At 34.7% G+C, this 21,340-nt stretch overlaps 1 protein-coding gene across 1 annotated transcript in view; it reads right to left on the reverse strand.

Annotated features, from left to right (window-relative positions):
- Window positions 1–2,580: 2,580 nt before the first annotated feature.
- LOC124233801 (60S ribosomal export protein NMD3) overlaps window positions 2,581–21,340 on the reverse strand; it is a 39,363-nt gene continuing 20,603 nt past the window's right edge. Inside the window, exons 7-15 of the mRNA XM_046651009.1 lie at window positions 18,257–18,335; window positions 17,480–17,576; window positions 15,201–15,318; window positions 14,074–14,219; window positions 7,942–8,054; window positions 7,027–7,099; window positions 5,650–5,756; window positions 4,648–4,718; window positions 2,581–3,951 (exon numbers count right to left, since the gene is read on the reverse strand). Of these exons, the coding sequence (XP_046506965.1) occupies window positions 3,821–3,951; window positions 4,648–4,718; window positions 5,650–5,756; window positions 7,027–7,099; window positions 7,942–8,054; window positions 14,074–14,219; window positions 15,201–15,318; window positions 17,480–17,576; window positions 18,257–18,335 (935 nt within the window). The 3' untranslated portion in view covers window positions 2,581–3,820. The remainder of the gene's footprint in view (window positions 3,952–4,647; window positions 4,719–5,649; window positions 5,757–7,026; window positions 7,100–7,941; window positions 8,055–14,073; window positions 14,220–15,200; window positions 15,319–17,479; window positions 17,577–18,256; window positions 18,336–21,340) is intronic.

Raw genomic sequence — 21,340 nt, forward strand, 5'->3', positions numbered from 1 at the left:
TTACAATAGCCAAGACATGGAAGCAACCTAAGTGTCCAGCAACAGACAAATGGATAAAGAAGATGTGGTACATATATACAATGGAATACTACTCAGCTGCAAAACAGAACAAAATCATTCCATTTGCAATAACATGGATGGACCTTGAGAGAATTATGTTAAGTGAAATAAGCCAGCGAGAGAAAGATAATCTGTGTATGACTCCACTCATATGAGGAATTTAAAATTATTGACCAAAAACAGTTTAGTGGATACCAGGGGAAAGGTGGGGTGGGGGGTGGACACAAAGGGTGAAGTGGTGCACCTACAACATGACTGACGAACATTAATGTACAATTGAAATTTCACAAGATTGTAACCTATCAATAACTCAATAAAAAAATAAAAAATTAAAAAATTAAAAATTAACAATAAAAAACCAGCTCAATTTCTAAAAGTAGACAAGATTTGAACAGTCATTCTACCAATGAAGATACACAAATAACAAATAAGCACATAAAAACATGTTCAACATAATTAGCCATTAGGGAAATGCAAACTAAAACCACAAAAAAAACCACCATCCACCTATTAGGATGACTTAAAAAAGAAACTGACAACACCAAGTGGTGGCGAGGACACAGAGTAACTGAAACATTCACACACTGCTGGTGGGAAAGCAAAATGGCACAAACCACTTTGAAAAACAGGCTGGCAGAGTTTTATAAAGTTAAATATACACTTATTATGAGATCCATCCCTAGTTATTTACCTCAGTAAAATGAAAACCTGTGCAGAAATGTTCACAGCAGCTGTACTCCTAATCAAAATCTGGAAATTTAAATGTGCCTCAACAGGGGAATGGATAACAAACCATGGTACATCCATACAATGCAATATTACTCAAAATAAAAAGGAACAAACTCTTGATAGACATAACACCTTGGATGAATCTGAAGTGCACCATGCTAAGGAAAAAAAGCCAGACTTAAAAGGCTGCATACTATATGATTTCATTTAAATATTTTGGAAAAAGCAAACCATAAGGTCAGAGAACAGATCAGAAGTTGCCAGCAATTAAGGGTGGGGGAAGGGTGTGAAAACAAAGGGGTAGCAAAGGGAATTTTTAGGGGTTTGGGGGGGTTGATAGAATTGTTGTATTTTGATTGTGGTGACTACATGAATCTACATGTGTTAAAATTCATAAAACTGTAAATCAAAAGAGTAACCTTCACTAAGTCAAAAATGAATTTAAAAAGAGAAATCAAGTGAAAATAATGACTGTAAACATCCTTTAATTCCTTAAAACAGAAAACTAACAAAAACAAGAAGTTTGGGAACATCTGGACTAATGGACAGCACAGGTCTCCTAATACAATGCATCGAGAATTTGGCATTCCTTCTGGAGTAGTCCTGCTAAAAGGCCTTAACCTAAATCTAATCATGAGAAAACACCAGATGAGCCCAAATTGAGGTCAGTCTACAAAACAACTGGCTTGGACGCTTCAAAAATGTCAATTACCTAAAACATAAAAACTCAGGAATTGGTCCAGATGAAAGAAGTCTGAAGAGATAGGAGAACCCAATGCTATACACAATCTCAGGTTTATTTTTTCTATAAGACATTAGAATTGGGACAAATGACAAAATCTCAGTATGGCCCATCAATTAGATAACAGTATTATGTCAACATTAACTTCCTGATTTTGAACACTGCACTGTGGTTATGTAAGAAAATTCCTTGTTTTTTGGTGGGGGGTAACATTGAAATATTTAGGGAGCTTCACTCTTAAATGGTTCAGGAAAAAAAAACGAGAGAGAAAGAAAGTAAATGAGGTAAGTATTCACATTTGGCAAACTGACTGAAGGGTATCTAGGAATTCTTCATACTATTCTTGCAACTTTTCTTTGTCTGCAATTATGTCAAAATTAAAAATAAAGAATTAATACTGACTCAGTACTGACCACAGAAGTGTGTCCTGGCACACAGACTGGAGTTCTGGGTTCTACTACAGCAATGAATTAGCTGATACTTGATACTGTTAAACATCTGAATCACACAAGCAACTCTCTCTCCTCAACTGTTTCTTTGCTCATCAAGTGAACTTTTGCCTGTAAAACTGCAGCTTCAAGTGCAGATCTGGATACAAAAGAAGATAACTGATTATACCGACTTAGAAATTACTCGTACTTAGAAATTGGGTTATAAATCAGCTTCTTGTGAATATGATTAATACCAGCCTTTCCAAATTGTATCAACTCTGGGACATCAACAAGAGTATTTTGGGACCCATAAGCCTGGCAACTATACTCTAAAATGATAGATTTATCAAGGCTGTATAACTCTTGCAAGCTCTTGGCTAACAGCTCTTGTCTTAGCTACATTCCTTTGCCTTGTCACAGCCTTCTTTCAACTAACAGGTTTCATTACTCATAAAAACACAACATCAAAAATCCTAAGACTAAATAAGGTTGGTGAGAAACTCTATTATTTCAGTGGGAAAATCATGTGACAAGTACTTAACAATCTTACTTTGGAAAACCGCAAGAGATACTCTGTCATTTAAATATGACAGTGATACAATCACTTCAAGGACACAAAAAAGGGGGGGAATGTTTTTATTTTTCATGCTTCTTAACATCTTGACATAGAATAGGTAAACACAGACCACAAGCGAAAACTTTAACCAAAGATGCAGACAGAAAAGGAGCCACTGTGGAAAGTTCAGGCCTTTATTCCTAACTTCAGAATTGAGAAGTTCAATCTTAATATTATTTAGTGGTAAACACAGAATTTATGAATTAGCTTAGTTATGGAATATTTAGTAAGTCTGACCTTGCTTATAGAAATAGGATCTTAATACTTCACTCTCAAAAAACTCTAAAACTCAAGCCAAGGTTTTTCTTTCAAGGATGTGGAACTCATTCCTCATTCAAATTTGATTCATAATTTTATGAAGAATGAAGATGATTTTTATTACTTCATCATCTTATATGCTGGATTTTAATATTCTTCTTGATAGTGACGTGTTCAATGATACAAACAAATAGAGAAAATTCCTTCCTCCTCAATTTGTAAATCAAAATTTTAAAAGCAAAATCCTTGAAGTGATAGCAAGACATTTTTATGACATAAGCAGCTACTGTCCTAAGCTGCTGGCACAGACAAAAATAACAAAGGCACAAATTGTTATTTAACCCTTAAATAATTAGTCTATGTTTGCTACAAATCCATAAATATTTTAAATATATTTTCTTCTGTAATAAAAATTAACAGTTTATTAGCTTTTAAAGATGTTAATATTATGAATAAAAAAGATTAACTTTCCACTTGAATGTCCAGTGATAAAATGAACCCCAACTTCCCTGCCCCAAGGACATAAAAAATGATCTAACGTGGAGCAAAGTGCATAGCAAGTTCAAATTAAAAATAACTCTTTCTTTCTTTCACTAAAGCAATCAATATAAAAAGAACATAAAAGCTTGCTTTATGATTGAAAATTTAGGTAACCTCCAAGAAATCACAACTTTTGAGCTTTTAAATCCAGCACTACAGTATGTGAAAATACTGGTATCTCATATAAAGTGAACCACTAATATTCAAAACATAAAATGGCCTAAATATCAATAATTACATTCTCCATAATCTATCGTTATCTAAAACTTCAAAGCCATCTATCTTTTTCAGTTTTCTGAGTGAGAAATCAGAATAGTCATTTATTTAGGTTTAAAACTAAATTTCTCCTCTTTTAACATAGAGACATAGATGGGATAGACAATAAGTTATTTTGTTCAATATCCCAACCCTACAGATGCGGAAACCGTCTACAACACGATCTCATTATGTCATCATCGAGTCACCTTCTTCACCAGTAGCATCTTGGGAAATGTGAAGGTCTTCAAGCATCTCAGCCAGACTAATTCGAGGCGCTCCTTCATCATCTGTGTCACTTTCTACCGGGATGGTTGAATCTGAAACATTACAAGCAGTATACCAAACAAATGCAAATATGGAAATATACAAATACCTGTCCCCACCATCATTACTATTATTTAATCATACTATATGCACAGCTCTTGTATCAAATCTGGAGCAGGCATTTAAATATTCATTGATAGGGAAGGCCCAGAGGCTGAGTGGTTAAGTTCATGCCCTCCACTTCAGCAGCCCAGGGTTCACTGGCTCGGATCCTAGGCGAGGACCTACACGCTGTTCATCAGGCCATGCTGTGGTGGCATCCCACATAGAAAAACTAGAATGACTTACAACTAGGATATACAACTATGCACTGGGCATTTGGGGAGAAAAGAAAAAGAAGAGGAAGATTGGCAACAGATGTTAGCTCAGGGCCAGTCTTCCTCACCAAAAAAATAAATATTCATTGAATGACTGAACTACATAAATATATGAATAACTATCTACTAGCATAGGGATCATGCTAGGATGCAAATGATATCAAGTGTGGTACACACAGCAAACAACATTTTAAGTTTTACTGTTCTGCAGTTTTTTTTTTTTTTTTGGTAAATGTTTAACTGGGGTAGTTTTAACACCACAATAAAAGTCATTTATGAGATCAAAGTTTAAGATACTAAAATACTCATACTGGGGTAATATATCTATATACAGAAGATATAACTTAAATCAAACACTTCTAAAATACCAACCTCTGTATACGTTTACATTTTTTCTAATTGCCTCATCTTCTTCAAGATCTTCAAGGAAATCTTGGTATTGCCTATAGAAGGATAAAAAAACATTTAAATATTTCATCTTTGCCAAGAAAGTATAAAGTTATGTTTTCTTCATTTTCAGCACTGTAAGATAAATCTGTTCCAAGTATTAAAATCTTTAAAAATAGCTGAAGGTCAAATATGGATGTTAAATACTGAGAAGTTTAAAAAAAATCCTTTCTTTCAAGATTACATGACAAAAAAATACACAACTGAATATAAGGGGACGTTAAATATAAGACAATGAAAAGACTTCTTCCTAGTTTACCCTCCCCCAAAAGCCTTAAGGCCAAATTGAGATACATATACTTCTAAGACTACAGATGAAACAGTCAAATATGTATTTATCATATCTAATTTAACATTATATATTTATATGTACTTATTTTAAATTACATTATGAGGGTTATATTTGAGAAATATTGCTGTTTCCTATTCATATTTCATAATACAATTTTATTTAAACTCTTCATTTTTTGAGACACCAGTGTCTTCACCATCAAGGCCACTTTTCAAATCATCCAGTCCACTTTTCCAGAACACAGTATCTTAATTTCTCCTTAACTTGTTTGGAAAATGGCGTTATTTGTTATTAATGAGTTGTTTTCTTTTTATCCCAAGTCACAACTACTCATTTGCCATTTGTGATATCCACAAGGTAATTTACTTATTATATTTTAACTTTTCAAATGAATTGTTTATAACAACACTGCAATTGTCAGGTCATAACCCAGGAAATAATAACCAAATCTGTGTTAAATGTCATTATATTCTCTTATTACTGATTCTATCAACACATTGGTAAGAATACAAAATTAATATTGAGTACAAGGATCAATTATGTGACAACTATTTCTTTATAATATAAAAACCATGAAGATGTATCACAAAGATTTCCTCTGAGACAAAAATATAAGGTTTAAAGAAAAGTGGGACCTTTCATCATCTGTATCCATATTTTCTCTCTCTCTTGGAAGCTCCTTCAGTTTCCAGTTTCTACGTCGCTGACGTTTGGTACGGTCATAGCTTTTCTTAATTAACACCTAAAAGTAAGAGAAATATCTGCAAAGTTATGAAAAATGGGAACTAGGTAATAGGGCCTCAAAACGCAATAAAGTTAAAAAGTGAAAGGTTAGGAGAACGCTAGGAAGTCACCAAACTGATGACAGTGGTTACACCTTGGCGACAGAGCAGGGGTCAAGAGGCAGTGTCAAGAGAACTTCTAACATTTTTCTGTGTGTACTTTTTTATGAGAATACATTCAAACATTATTTGTATAACTGTCAAAATTTACTAATTGAAATTTTCCAGTGACTGAAAATCAAATTATTTTTGTAACAAAGAGTTCAGGTTTCTGGTGTTTTGTTTTGTTTTACACCAAAGTGCAGTTTTCAGCTCCCATTCATATAAATCATTCTGAAACATTATCACAGGCAAGCACTTTTTTGCCCTTTTATTCCTACTAATAAGCACTTACAGAACAATATATATCTTTCAAAACTCTATGTCCTAGAACAGCTTAATAAACTGTAGAATGAATAAATGAAAATAATTTTATACAATACAAAATCTTGTAAGACCATCTTGAAGTCCTCTATGACCTTGTTAGAAATACCTATTTACACTTACCATAAATACCTATTTAGACTAAACCATACTTCTACTGCCTACTTTATGAACTAATAAAAGCACAGCTGAGTGTTGAGGAGAGTCCTTCTTATACCATGACTTTATTTTTGCTCAAAGCTGAAGAAATCAATGTTTATTGTAAACGATCAGGCACACAGGAGAGAGGGTCTTGCACGTTCACTATTGCTGAGGATTCTTATAAACTCACGTCAGAATTTAACAGGTTTTTCAGAAGTAACATTCTTTCTCTAAGAATTGATACTGTGAAGATTACTTTCAACTGCAATTATTTTCAAACCTGAATAACAATTTTAACTCTAAATGCCTTCTTAACTGAACAATACATGAACTAAGCTGAGCCTAAAAAAATAAACCTGAATAAATTCTAAAGGTCATTTTTAGCTGCAAATTTATTTTTCTTCTACAGATAGTATCAAGCATTTTGACAGAGAATGAAAATCTGATTATAAGAGCAACAAAAAAACTCAATAAATCTTTGATTTTTCCCACCAAGAAAAATGATATAAAAATGAAGGCTTTTGCTATTATACCTTAACTGCAATTTCAAAAGAAACCTCCAAATGGACCCGTTATTTTCAAAAATGTGAACTCGTGCATCTTACCCAGAAGAGTTACAACAATCCTCTTTACCAGAGGAAAAAACAGTAAACTCTAAAGCCTTACCACATCTGGGACTCTATCCGAGTTCATTTTGTTGACATGCTCATCATTCAAGTTACAGTTGGCTAAATCAAACCTGAAATGAAAACAATCAAACACTTAACGACAAAAACATTTACTCTTCCCATGTAACTTTTAATTTTACGGATGATCCCCTACAATTTCCTCCTAAGAGCAAACATGTGATATGCTCTCCCACTTGAAAAGTTCTTCAGTTTGCTATATAGCGAACATGCTTCTACAGACCCTAGCAAGGATGATAATGCGCTCTATCTCTGAGTTTCACATGTTATCTGTTACTGTCCACCTTACCATATACTTGTACAAGAAACAAAACAGACTTGTATATCAGTCCAACACTAAGATTCAGTTACATGGTTCCATTTAGTTTATAAAAAAAATTAAAACTTCATTCTCTAATAAAAGGAACTGAAATGATAAGAACAAAAGTAAAGTTTAGGGCATGCTGATAAGCTTTGTATCAGAATGGACTAACCTAAGCTTGTAAAGACCCATTACATATAAGGCTGCCATATTTTAAAAGTGAAATATTTGAGCAGTAGCATTTACATAATAAAAAACTACCCACTCCCAAAAGATGCAAATGTGTAAATTTTTGAATGTGAAATATGAAAAATGTAAATATAATCTAACCATACAACTTCAGGGTTCAATTACTCAAAAATCTTAGAACAGACGACTCTTTAAGATGATGGTCAAAATGCAGCAACCGTAGGCTTCTGTCTGTCCCATCAACAGTTTAATGTAGTTATCAATGATAAAACAAGCCATCAGTCTCCCAAGAACTCAAATTCTTTTTAGAATAAACAACATCAGTATTTCAGACAGCTCTGCTGGCTCCCAAAGAAAATTTGCAATGCTAATTGGCAGTTAAAAATACTATAAAGTAATACAAACCCCAACACCAGGTCTCCAGGATTCAGAAGATGTCCCAAATGAGTACGACAAAAGTACTGTTTATCTGTATTCATTTCAGACGTTTTCTGGACCCAGACTTCCCCGAGGGTATGCTTAACAGGAAAGAAAATGCACTCTTCAGTAATCTAAGCATAACTCAAAACGCATCTCATAGAAGTTAAATACAATGTTGATTCTGGTTTTCTAATTTTCATTTTAAAGACAGATATTGTTTTATTTTTCACATCTCTGAAACAATGCCAAAATTAAAAAAATTACTGAATTATGAGTAAGGAAAAGACCCACAAGAAATTCATAAATATTTTTGTTAAGATTTTATTCAAGGCTTTTACAAAAACATCAGCAATGTTACCTAAAAACAGACATACGTAGAATTTTTAAAAGAATGTTTTCACAGGGAAATGAGCCAATATAGGCTGAGCAAAAAAAATAACTGAAAAAGTAGGGGAATCTTAAATCCAGAAAATATCTTCAGAAATCCCTTGGTTTTACACATAAGGTTCAAAAAACCAGGGTTGAGACACAACAATCGAGCATTCCCAGTGTGGCTCTACTACTACTGGAGAACCAAATCTTTATCAAATTAATTTTTTTGATGTCTACTATTTTGAAGTATAATCCCAGCCCCGTTTTTTTTTTCTATTTGTTGCAAAAACAACATTCCAAGTTTGAGATTTTAAACTAGATAACCACTGGAGTCTATTTCCAGCATAGGACTGCATGACTAACTAAAACTGACATTTCAAACTTCCAGGCTGAATTAAGCATAGCACATGGCAACACCTTCTACTGACAAAACAGATCCAAGTGAAATGGGAACGAGAGTAAAATACTAAGAGTTATAGATAGAATTAAGGAATCTCGCAGAGGTAGAGATAGAGGGACAAACTGAAATAAAAGACAGGTCTCAGATTGAGGAAAGAACCGGAAAAAAAAGTGAATTACAAGGGACTAAATTCTTTATAACAGGATTCACTTTCTAGCTACTAGACTGCTTCTGTTATAAAACTGTTCAAGCTAAATGTATTTTTCAAAAACCAAAGAAATATATGGTTTTATATACGTCTAGGGAGAAGTGGTGTTCTTCAACATTTACTATAAACGACAAAAGTTTGCTTGTAACCATATTATTAAATTATTTTAAATAAAAATGTGAAAAGTAATCTGTCTTCCATTTCCACTGATTTTCCCAAATCATCAGAAGTTATTTTTATCTCAAGACACAATTATTACCTCAACAGAAACAAGCACCATAAGTATCCAGGTTGGGCGTTTCTAAATACTATTTCACAGTAAAAGAAATTAGACTTGTATCCTTGAAAAAAATACCTTATTTCAGATATGAGGTAAGACTATACAAGGTGATTCTGGAACACCTGAATGTTACGATGTTGTGCCAGAAAATAAGGACACTTTCAAAGACTAGGAAGTCATGTCATAAAGACAGGAATAAACCTATATCCTTTAAAGAACTTGAATCAATAATTAACCTTCCAAAACAGAAATCAACAGGCCCAGATAAACTCACTGGTCAATTCTACTAAACATTTAAGGAGGAAATTATAACAATTTTCTACAATCTCTTCCAGAAGACAGAGGCAGAGGGAATACTTCCTAAGTCATTCACAAGGCCAACATTACCCTAATATCAAAACCAGACAAAGACATTACAAAGAAACTAAACTACAGACCAATAATCTCTCATGAACCTAGATACAAAAACCCTCATCAAAATATACAAGAATTGGGGGCCAGCCCAGTGGCGCAGCGGTTAAGTTCGCACGTTCTGCTTCAGCGGCCCAGGGTTCACTGATTCAGATCCCGGGTGTGGACACGGCACCGCTTGGCAAGCCATGCTGTGGAAGGCATCCCACATATAAAGCAGAGGAAGATGGGCACAGATGTTAGCTCAGGGCCAGTCTTCCTCAGCAAAAAAGAAGAGGATTGACAGCAGATGTTAGCTCAGGGCTAATCCTCCTCAAAAAAACAAACAAAAAAATATATATAAAAGAATTGTATACAACAACCAAGTGTGATTTACCCCATGTATGCAAGGCTGGTTCAACATTTGAAAATCAATTAGTGTAACCCATTAATCACATCAACAAGCTAAAAAAGAAAAATCAAACGATGGTATCAATAGATGCAGAAAAAGCCTTTGACAAAACCCAACAACCATGCATAATGAAAACTCCCAGTAAACTAGGAACAGAGGGAAACTTCCTCAACTTGATAAAGAATATATATAAGAAACTTACAACTAACATTATACTTAATGGTGAGAAACTTGAAGCTTTCCCACTAAGATCAGGTACAAGGCAAGTATATCCCATCTCACCACTCCTTTTCAATATCCCACTGGAAATCCTAGCTAACGCAAAAGACAAGAAAAGGAAATGAAATGTATATAGCTTGGGAAGGAAAAAATAAAATTATCTTTGTTTGCAAATGACATGATCATCTATGTAGAAAATACAAATGGACAAAAAAACTCCTGGAACTATATAGCAAGGCTACAGGAGACAAGGTTATAAACAAAAGTTAATCACTTTCCCACATATCAACACAAACAAGTGTAATTTGAAATTAAAAACACAATACCATTTATGTTAGCACCCCAAAAATGAAATATTTAGGTATAAATCTAACAAAATACAATCATGCATCGCTTAATGGTGAGAATGTATTCATTGTCAGGCGATTTCATCATTGTGCAAACACCACCGAGTGAGCCTACACAAACCTAGATGGTATAGCTAGGCTATGTGGTACTAATCTTATGGGATCACCATCATATATGCACTCCACTGTAGACTAAAATGTCGCCATGCAGTGCATGATTGTATGTATAAGACCCGTCTGAGGAAAACTATCAAACTCTGATAAACTTTCATGAAGAAAATCAAAGAACCAAGTAAATGGAGCGATATTTCACGTTCACAGATAGGAAGACTCAATAGACAAGATGGGCCAGCCCTGTGGCCTAGTGGTTCAGTTCAGCAGACTCTACTCCAGTGGCCCAGGTTCAGTTCCCAGGCACACACCTACACCACTTATCAGCAGCCATGCTGTGGTTGAGACCCACATACTAAAGAGAAGAAGAATGGCAACCGACGTTAACTCAGGAAGAATCTTCTTCAGCAAAAAAAAAAAAAAAGAAAAAAGGGGCTGGTCCCATGGCCGAGTGGTTAAGTTTGAGCACTCCGCTGCAGGCGGCCCAGTGTTTCGACGGTTCGAATCCTGGGGGTGGACATGGCACTGCTCATCAAACCACGCTGAGGCAGCGTCCCACATGCCACAACTAGAAGGACCCACAACAAAGAATATACAACTATGTACTGGGGGGCTTTAGGGAGAAAAAAGGAAAAAATAAAAAAATCTTTAAAAAAAAAAAAGAAAAAAACTGTCGAGATGTAAGTGCTGGCCAAATTGATCTATACAATCAATGCAATCAAAATCCCAAGTTATTTCGTGGATATCGAAGAACTGATTTTAAAATTTATATCAAGAGGCAAAAGATCCAGATTAGTCAATACAATTTTGAAGGAGAAGAACAAAGCGGGAGGACTGACAGTACCCAACTTCAAGACTTACTATAAAGCTACTGTAATCAAGACAGTATGGTACTGACAAAAGAACAGATAAATAGATCAATGAAACAGAACAGAGAGCCCAGAAATAGACCCACATAAATGTAGTCAACTGATTTTTGACAACGAAGAAAAGCAGTACAATGCTGGAGAACAACTGGACATCCACATGCAAAATAAAGTCTACACACAAACCTTACACTTTTCACAAAAATTCACTCAAAATGGATCATAGACCTAAGTGTAAGACACATAATTATAAAACTCTTATAAGATAACATAGGAGAAAAAGTAGTTGACCTTGAGTTTGGCAATGACTTTTTAGATACAACACCAAACGCACTATCCACAAAAGAAATAACTCATAATCTACACTTCATTAAAATTAAAAACTTCTGCTCTGCAAAAGACAATGTCAACAGAATGAGAAGATAATCCAGACTGGGAGAAAATATTTGCAAAAGACATCTGATAAAGGACTGTTATCCAAAATATACAAATAAGTCTTAAAACTCAACAATAAAAAAAATCCTATTAAAAATGGGCCAAAGACCTTAACAGATACCTCACCAAAGAAGATAACAGCAAATAAACACATGAAAAGATGCTCGAAATCATATGTCATCAGGAAAATACAAATTAAATTGACAATGAGATGCCACTATACACTCATTAGAATGGCCAAAATGCTGAACACTGACACCACCAAATGCTGATGAGCATGTGGATCAAGAGGGGATTGCTGATGGGAATGCAAAATGGTACCACCACTTTGGAAAACAGTGTGGCAGTTTCTTACAAAACTAAACATACTCTTACCAAACAATCCAAGAAGTATGCTCCTTGGTATTTACCAAAAGGAGCTGAAAACTTATGTCCACACAAAAACCTGTATAAGGTTGTTTATGGCAACTTTCTTCATAATTGCGAAAACTTGGAAGCAACCAAGATGCCCTTCAGTAAGTAAATGGATAACTATGGTACATCCAGACAATGGAATATGATTGGGCACTTAAAAAAAAAAAACAGCTCTCAAGCCATGAAAAGACATGGAGGAAGCTTAAACGCACACTACAAAGTGAAAGAAGCCAGTCTGAAAAGACTGTATGATTCCAACCATACAACATTCTGGAAAAGGCAAAACTATAGAGACAGTAAAAAGATCAGTGATTGCCCAGGATTACGAGGGAGGAAGAAATGAATAAGCAGAGCACAGAGGATTTTTCGGGCAGTGAAAATATCCTGTATGATATTATAATGATGGACACACGTCATGATACATTTGTCCAAACCCACAGAATGTATAATACCAGGAGGGAAATGTAATGTAAACCATGGACTTTGGGTGATCACAACAAGTCAGTGCAGATTCATCAACTGCAACAAATGTACTACTGTGATGGAGGGATACTGATAATAGAGGAGGTTATGCATGTATGGAAACTAGGGGTATATGGAAAAAATCTCTTACCTCCTCTTAATTTGCTGTGAACCTGAAATTGCTCTAAAAAAGTAAAAGTTGTTAAAATTTTTTTTTAAACAAGGACATAGAAACTATTCTGAGGGGGCTCCCACGGCTAAACTTGGGGCAGAATGGAAGGCAGGCAGGCAAGTAACAAGGGAAAAAAATCCTAACATTACAATAGAGAGATCTGGCTATCAGTGAAATAGCCAAACATTACTTGTCTCTTGATATATCGTAAAAAGCACACAGAATCACCTCTGAAATGTTCTGGCCAAAAATAACTAACCTAAATTTAAGCAAACCTTTAGGTCTACTTTCCAGTTTAAAGGAAAGACAAGAAATTAAGAAGCAAATTAAATGACATCATGAGGAAACAATAAGATATATCCACAAGATAAATGACCTAGTTGCTTAACAAGCTGGTATCATGGAAAAAAAAAGGGGGGGGTGGCTATTACTAAATACAAGATTTAAGAGGTATAATGTTCACATTCAGTGTATGGTCCATAACAGATACTAGTTTGAACCAACCATAAAAGAAATCTGGAGACAAATGAGGAAATTTGAACACAAACTAAATACTTTATATGTATGATAATATTTTGAAGTATAGAAAAATGTTCCTATGTTTTAGAGATGCATACTGAAGTACTCAGTATTTAGTGATAATATAGCATATATTTAATTCAAAATATTTCAAAATTTTTAAAAAGTCAAAAAGATTAGCTTGCCATTTGGTCCTCCTGTACAAAAGCAAAAGGAAACGCTTTTTCATAACAACAGAGTAAACATTTTTTAAAATGTCCGCAAAATCAAAGAGAAAAAATTAACTTATCAGATAGTATAAATCTGGTAATTTTCACAATGACCACATGTCAAGAGCAAACAACAATCAAACATGCAATACATTTTTAACCTAAAGTGGTTTTAATTTTATTTAGAACCACATTTTTGGAATTACAAATAGATTTAAAAAAAACAAAAATATCCAAAAAAAGACGGGACCAAAACAGTAAGTTGAGGGGGTGGGAAGGAGGTGGGCAGGATGAAACTTACCTTTTTTGATATCATTCCAGCACCTGCACTGCGTTTTAGATCTCGAACTATGCTGCAATCCATCACAATAAACTCTTCCAGCTGTTTGGGATGGCATAAACTATTGAAAGGCTGACTCCAGAAAGTACTGCCATCAATATCTGCAACTAAGAACAAACAGAGAACATCAAAGAACAAGAGAATGAAAGTATTTCAAAAGTCATCAAAAGTGTTAGCTAGAAAGAAGTTGCTATATATGAACTGGGAAGCATCAGGTCAACAGGAACCACAGTGGAAACCCTCTCTCTAGGTCTTTTATTCCTATAAATCAGCCCCAAACTTCTCACAGCACAAGAGAAGTGTCAGGCGTCAAACACTTCTTAAGTAGGAACTATTATCAGAACACCACAGAGCTAAAGTGCCTTTAAAAGTTGTTCATGTGCTAGCATTTTATTTTAGAAACATTATCAGTCATCCTAGCTGCTTAGTTTATGGGAAATAAAGTCTACCTGACAGATGTTCATCCCAATATTGCAAACAGACCTCTGACTGATGAATTCTAATTGACAAGCATAACGAATGACTTTCTGGAAAATATCAAAATAAACTCAATTTTTTATATATATTTACATTATAGGAAATAAATGAAAAAGATTAAGAAGTAGGAGATGCAACCAAGTATCAATATGGGGTCTTCTTTAAAAATCAGTGTTTATAAAGGGAATGTTAAAATTTATGTACACTAAGGATGAAGTTAGTTAAAATTCATATTGAAAACCAAATGTTCTACTGGATTACAAAAAGTCAAATATTCCAAACTCTAAAATATCTGCTACACTAAAATTTGGCAATGAACTTAAATAATTAACCACAAAAATTAAAAGAGGCAATAAGTCAATTTCAGTAAAACTAAAGGGAATGAAACTAGTAAATTTTTTAAAGTGCACAGAATTGTTTTTTTAAATAAAAAATACAAGGGTAACTTATGAAGAGCTTTTAAAATTCCAGTATTTTGTAAGAATTAAACAGAAGAAAAAGTTTTAACTAGTTTTTCAAAACAATATTACTGACAAAGTTTGATAAAATTAACATATATTATCCCCACTTAGTGGCCAGAAGTGTCAAGGCAAACAGTTCCTATAACTTACCTTGTAGGGTATTTGGATCTATGAGATGGATGGCACTGGTTACTCGAATACACACACAAATCTGGTTCATGTTTCCCAGACTTTGTGCCAGTTTTGGAGACAGACAAACAACATTATCCTAGGCATAAGAACCAACATTTTAGAGTGAAGCAAATCCTAAATAACAGTCTCCAATAAACACTCATCAACGTAAAAGGCATCCAAGTGCATTTGCCCAAACCAAAACATTATTATTAATTCTATGTATCAATAAAAGGCCTCAAGAAAAGAACAGACCTTACAGAAACAGAAAATAAGCTACACCTTCTTCAGACGGGGATATGTCTTATTAAAAATGCTATAAGAAAATTTTCCCAGATCCTATTTGCCAAGTTATGAAGTTTATGTCAATTTTATTGAAGTGTGAATGTTTGCTTATCATGTTCTAAGCCAAGGATTATAAACATCAGGAGGAGAATGATTTTCCAAATCTACTTGTGACTTCTTTGTACCTCCAAAACAACCAAACTTCAGAGGAGCCACGTTTCTCTTTCATGGCTACATGTACCAGTATGGAATCGAAGATTTAATGCTCAAAAATGCACATATTCTAAGTCTACATTGGGAGAAACTACCAGCCATATGGTTATCTATTTTTAAACTATATTAAAATATAAAAAGGGGGCCAGCCCCATGATGTAGTGGTAAAGTTCAGCATGCTCCACTTCAGTGGCCCAGGTTCACAGGTTTGAATCCTAGACACAGACCTACACCATTCGTCAGCCATGCTGTGGTGGCGACCCACGTATAAAGTAGAGGAAGACTGGGACGGATTTTAGTTCAGAGCTAATCTTCCCTAGGAATAAATATATATATATATATATATATAAAGGATCTGGGTTACATTTTAAGCTGTATCTATTCACGATCATAGGCTCCTCCACTGAAGGCACATTCTATGCATCCCTAATAGCACCTAGTCTGGCTCTTCACTTTTAACTTAATAAGAGTCTCCAAAGATGAATGAAAATACTCCACAGTGTGTATTCATCCAGTTACTTGTATGAATCCCTCAAAGCACTTAATACACAAGGCCTAAACATGCCCTCACATCTAGAATCATATTTCCTAGGCCTTGCACCAGGAAAATGTTCACTGTTTTAAACCACAGGTCTGCAAAATATGACCCCTGAACAAATTAGGCCCACTGCCCATTTCTGTAAATAAAATTTTGCTGACACACAGCCTCAGCCATTCGTTTACTTATTATCTATGGCTACTTTTTGCAACAACAGCAGAGCTAAGTAGTTGCGAAAGAAACTATATGGCCTGAAAGCTGAAAATCTCTACTATCTAGTCCTTTACAGAAAAAGTTTGCTGACCCTGTGTTAAGCCATCATTTCATCTCTGGTACTGTGCTAACATAAAATAGTGACAGCTTTAAAGCTTTAGAGTCACAGACTTAGGCACAAATCCTGGCTTCATCATTTTGTAGTCATGTAATTTTGGGCAAGTCATCTCACCTCCCTCAGCATCAATTTCCTCATCTTCAAAATGACAATATGATTTACACTAGCTATTATGAGATGTGAAGAGGTAAAATATACCCAAGTTCTCAGATATTAACTTTATATAGAATGCTCACAATAAATCATGGCACTTACCTATTAGTGATTTAAGTATGGACATATAAGTTCCTATATGGCAAAGACCTCTAGATAAATAATCCTTAACACACAGTCTTCTAATACAGTAGATCCTCAATAAATATTTGTTGAATTTTAATTCATTTATATTTTTGAAGTAGGGTTTTTACCTTAATACAATTAAATGAAATGATATTCTACATTTTAAGTGTTATTCAGACTGTTTTTAAATCACAAAAATGATCTCACTTCCACAATACTATCTAATTTCACCATGCTAAATCCAGTTTGCACATATTCCACAAAGTGGTTCACAGATATTTATTTTAATGTCATTTCCTATATTCAAAGTTTCAGAGAACTGTCATGTGTCCACTAGGATGACAAATTTTAAGGAATAAGGACATTAAGAACTGTAACCAGGTCTTTTAATTAGTACACCAAAATGAAAGGTAAGCCAATTTATAATTTTAAGCATGACTACTTTTTAACATCATTTTAACATGGCTGAATGTGTCAGAAATCATTTAAGAAGGAAGTTATTCTAAATTTTTAACCAATCCCAAAGGAAACCAGGAGCTAATAATTACATATAAACCAATTAGTTACTTGTACTCTTTTATAGACATGGATTAATTAAATGAGGAAAAGTACCTTGCATATTGGAACAATTTCCACAGAAAAAGTGCTTTTGTAATTGTACGTGTTACTATGGATATCCTGAGAGATCAGTCTCTGTGAGGCTTTGTATCTATTAAGAGAAAAAGTTAATAGCAATAAAAAGGCAAAGGTCCTTACTCGAATAGTTTGGAGAATATTGATTATTTATCAAATCAAATCACCACTGTCCAAGGTCTGAGATTCCTGATGTCTGCCGTGGTGAAGCCTGATTTCATCCACTTACATTTCAAAACCTTCACCAATCTGACTGCACCCTACCTATTTTCACCTTTATCTACCAAAAACCTCTAAAACGTGCCCTTGGTTCAGACCTATCTCGTCTATATATGGTATCCAGTAAAAGCCACACTAATGCCCACCGCAAGTCTTTGTTCACACTAATCTCACCTTTCAACAGAAACTCCACCTTTGACAATTTCCCATTTCAGGAGCTTAAGTCCTTCCTCCTCCATGAAGCTTCTCCCCAAAACCCTCTACCCCCATCTCTCTTTTTCTCTTATTTAAATACATTCAATCAATGTATTCATTCAATTCAATTCAAGTACTACAGTGCTTATTATCACAGGATGAGGTCTAGCTCCCCAGAGCCTTACATGCTGTTTGGCTAACTCTTAAGGTGGCTAATCCAATAACTCCTTGCCAACTGTGTAAGTATTCCTACCACAATTTTAAATGTTTTAACATAAGAGAAGTTGTCTAAGCCTGAAGAATGGATATGATCTACATCCACATCCATGGTTCACAACATACCTACAGGGAACTGTACATTGAAGAAATTCTACCATCTTCTGAGCATGTTGTTTTGAGGAATAATAGAAATCCAGACCATCTTTAAAAAAAAAAAAAAAAGCATATGAAAATAATTCTGCAAAATAAGATTTTCAATTAACATGACTATATCAGAAATTAAATAAACAACCAAATTATTAGGAAAATATAAAAAATATTACACTGCAGTCATAACAGATTAGGGATAATACATCACTTAAGACTTGTGTGACAAAAGGATAGACAAATGCTAACAAAAGAAAACAAGATTCACAATTTTAATTTCAGACAAAATAAAAGTCAAGGTCAAGGGGGGAGAGAAAAACACTAAACAGAACAAAGAAGGATATTTTATGTACTAAATGGAACAATCTACCAAAAAGACAATAGGAATGCATCTAATAACACAGCACTGAGATGCAGAAAACAAAAACTATTAAAAAGAAAAGAAGAAATTAACAAATGTTAAAACATGCACAGTCATTGTGGGGAACTAGTATAAGACTATCAATACCAAAATAACTAAACTGACCAAAAATAAGAAGGATACATAGAACTTGAATAAGCAACTATCAAGGTTGATTTAATTGCGATTATAAAACATGGTCCTAAGAAAGAATATATATTATTTCCAAAAACTTATAGAACATTCATAAAATCATCATGTACTAGGATTAAAGAAAAAACTCAAGACGGCTGGCCCTGTGGCATAGTGGTTAAGTTTGGCACATTCCACTCGGTGGCCCAGGTTCGTGGGTTTGGACCCCAGGTGCAGGCCTATACCACTCATCAGCCATGCTGTGGCAATGACCCACACAGAAAATAGAGGAACACTGGCACAGATGTTAGTTCAGGGATAATCTTCCTCAAGAAAAAAGAGGAAGTTTGGCAACAGATGCTAGCTCAGGGTGAATCTTCTTCAGCAAAAAAAGAAAAAAAAAATCACTTCAATAAATTCCAAATGGTAGAAATTACTAGATATTATCCAATCACAATGCAGAAGCATTAAAAATCAGCAACAAAGGGATAACTAAAAGCAAACCTACCTAAGAAATGTTTACAGATATTCTTCCAAACAACTCAGCTAACTAGGAAACTAAAATAACTCAGAATAGCCAAAACAATTTTGAAGATGAATGAAGTTGGGAACTTACACTTCCCAATTTCAAAACTTGACAACTCTAAGCAATCAAGACAGGGTAGTACTGGCATAAGAATAGATAACAGACCTACTGAACAGACTTGAGAATCCACAAATAAACCCTCACATTTACTGTCAATACATCTTTGACAGAGGATCCAAGGCAATTCATTGAGAAAGGATGGTCTTTTCACTGGGAAAACAGGATATCCACATGGAAAAAGATGAATTTAGACCCTTATCTCACCCCATGCACAAAAACTAACCCAAAAAGGTTAGAGATAAATATAAAAGCTAAAACTATAAAACATTTGAAAGAAACAGGAGAAAAATCTTTGTGACATTGATTAGACAAGAGTTCTTAAACATGACACCCAAGCAGGACAGATAAAAGAAAAAAACTGATAAATTGGTTCTCAAAATTTAAAACTTCTGCAATTCAAAAAGACACCACTAAATGCAGGCATCACACTTCCTGATTTCAAAATATATTACAAAGCTCCAGTAATCAAAACAGTATAGTACTGACATTAAAACAGCCCTACAGACCAATGGAACAAAACAGAGAGCCCAGAAATCAATCTATACATTTATGGTCAACTGATCTTCAACAAGGGTGCCAAGAATACACAGTGGAGAAAGGACAGTTTCTTCAACAAATGGCGCTGGGAAAACTGGATATCCACATGCAAAAGAATGAAATTGGACCTTTGTCTTACACCATATACTAAAATCAACTCAAAATAGATTCAAGACTCAAATGTTAACTCTTGGAAGAAAATACAGGGGAAAAGCTTCATGACATATCAATGATATGTCATATGTCATAGCAATGATTTCATAAATATGACACCAAAAGCACAGGCAAAAAAATGAAAAACTGGGACCACATCAAACTAAAAACCTTTCGCACAGCAAAAGAAACAACCAACACAGTGAAAAGGCAACCTACAGAATAGGAGAAAATATCTGCAAACCCTATATCTGATAAGGGGTTAATCTCCAAAATATATTAGGAACTCCCACAACTCACTAGCAAAAAACTTAATAACCCAATTAAAAAATGGGCAAAGGAACTATATAGACATTTCTCCAGAGAAGACATACCAATGGCCAACAGGTATATAAAAAATTTTCAATGTCACAAATCTTCAGGGAGATGCAAATCAAAACCACAATGAGATATCACTTCACACCTGTCAAGATGGCTATTATCAAAAAAAAGAAAGGTAAGCATTGATGAGGATTGGGAGAAACTGGAACCCGTAACGCAAAATAGTGCAGCCCCTATGGAAAACAGCATGGAGGGTCTTCAAAAATTTAAAAATAGAACTACCATAATGTGATCCAATAACCCCACTTCTAGGTATTTATCCAAAAGAACTGAAATCAGGATCTCAAAGAGCTATTAACATTCCCATGGTTTTTTGTTTTGTTTTGTTTGTTTTGAGGAAGATTATCCCTGAGCTAACTACTGCCAATCCTCCTCTTTTTGCTGAGGAAGACTGGCCCTGAGCTAACATTCATGGCCATCTTCCTCTACTGTATACATGGGACACCTACCACAGCATAGCTTTTGCCAAGTGGTGCCATGTCCGCACCCGGGATCCGAACCAGGTGAACCCCGGGCAGCCGAGAAGTGGGATGTGCGAACTTAACCGCTGCGCCACCAGGCCAGCCCCACAATCCCATGTTTATTGCAGCACTATTCACAACAGCCAAAATGACGGACATTCAGGTTGTTTCCACAGGAGATGAATGGATAAAATGTGGTATATACATACAATGGAATATTATTCATCCTTAAAAGGGAAAGAAATTCTACAATCTGCAACAACACAGATGAATTTTGAGGACATTAGGCTAAGTGAAATAAGCCAGTCACAGAAAGACAAATTCTGCATAATTTCACTTACATAAAGTAT

This window comes from Equus quagga, unplaced genomic scaffold (assembly GCF_021613505.1).
Source record: "Equus quagga isolate Etosha38 unplaced genomic scaffold, UCLA_HA_Equagga_1.0 235_RagTag, whole genome shotgun sequence".
NCBI lineage: Eukaryota > Metazoa > Chordata > Mammalia > Perissodactyla > Equidae > Equus > Equus quagga.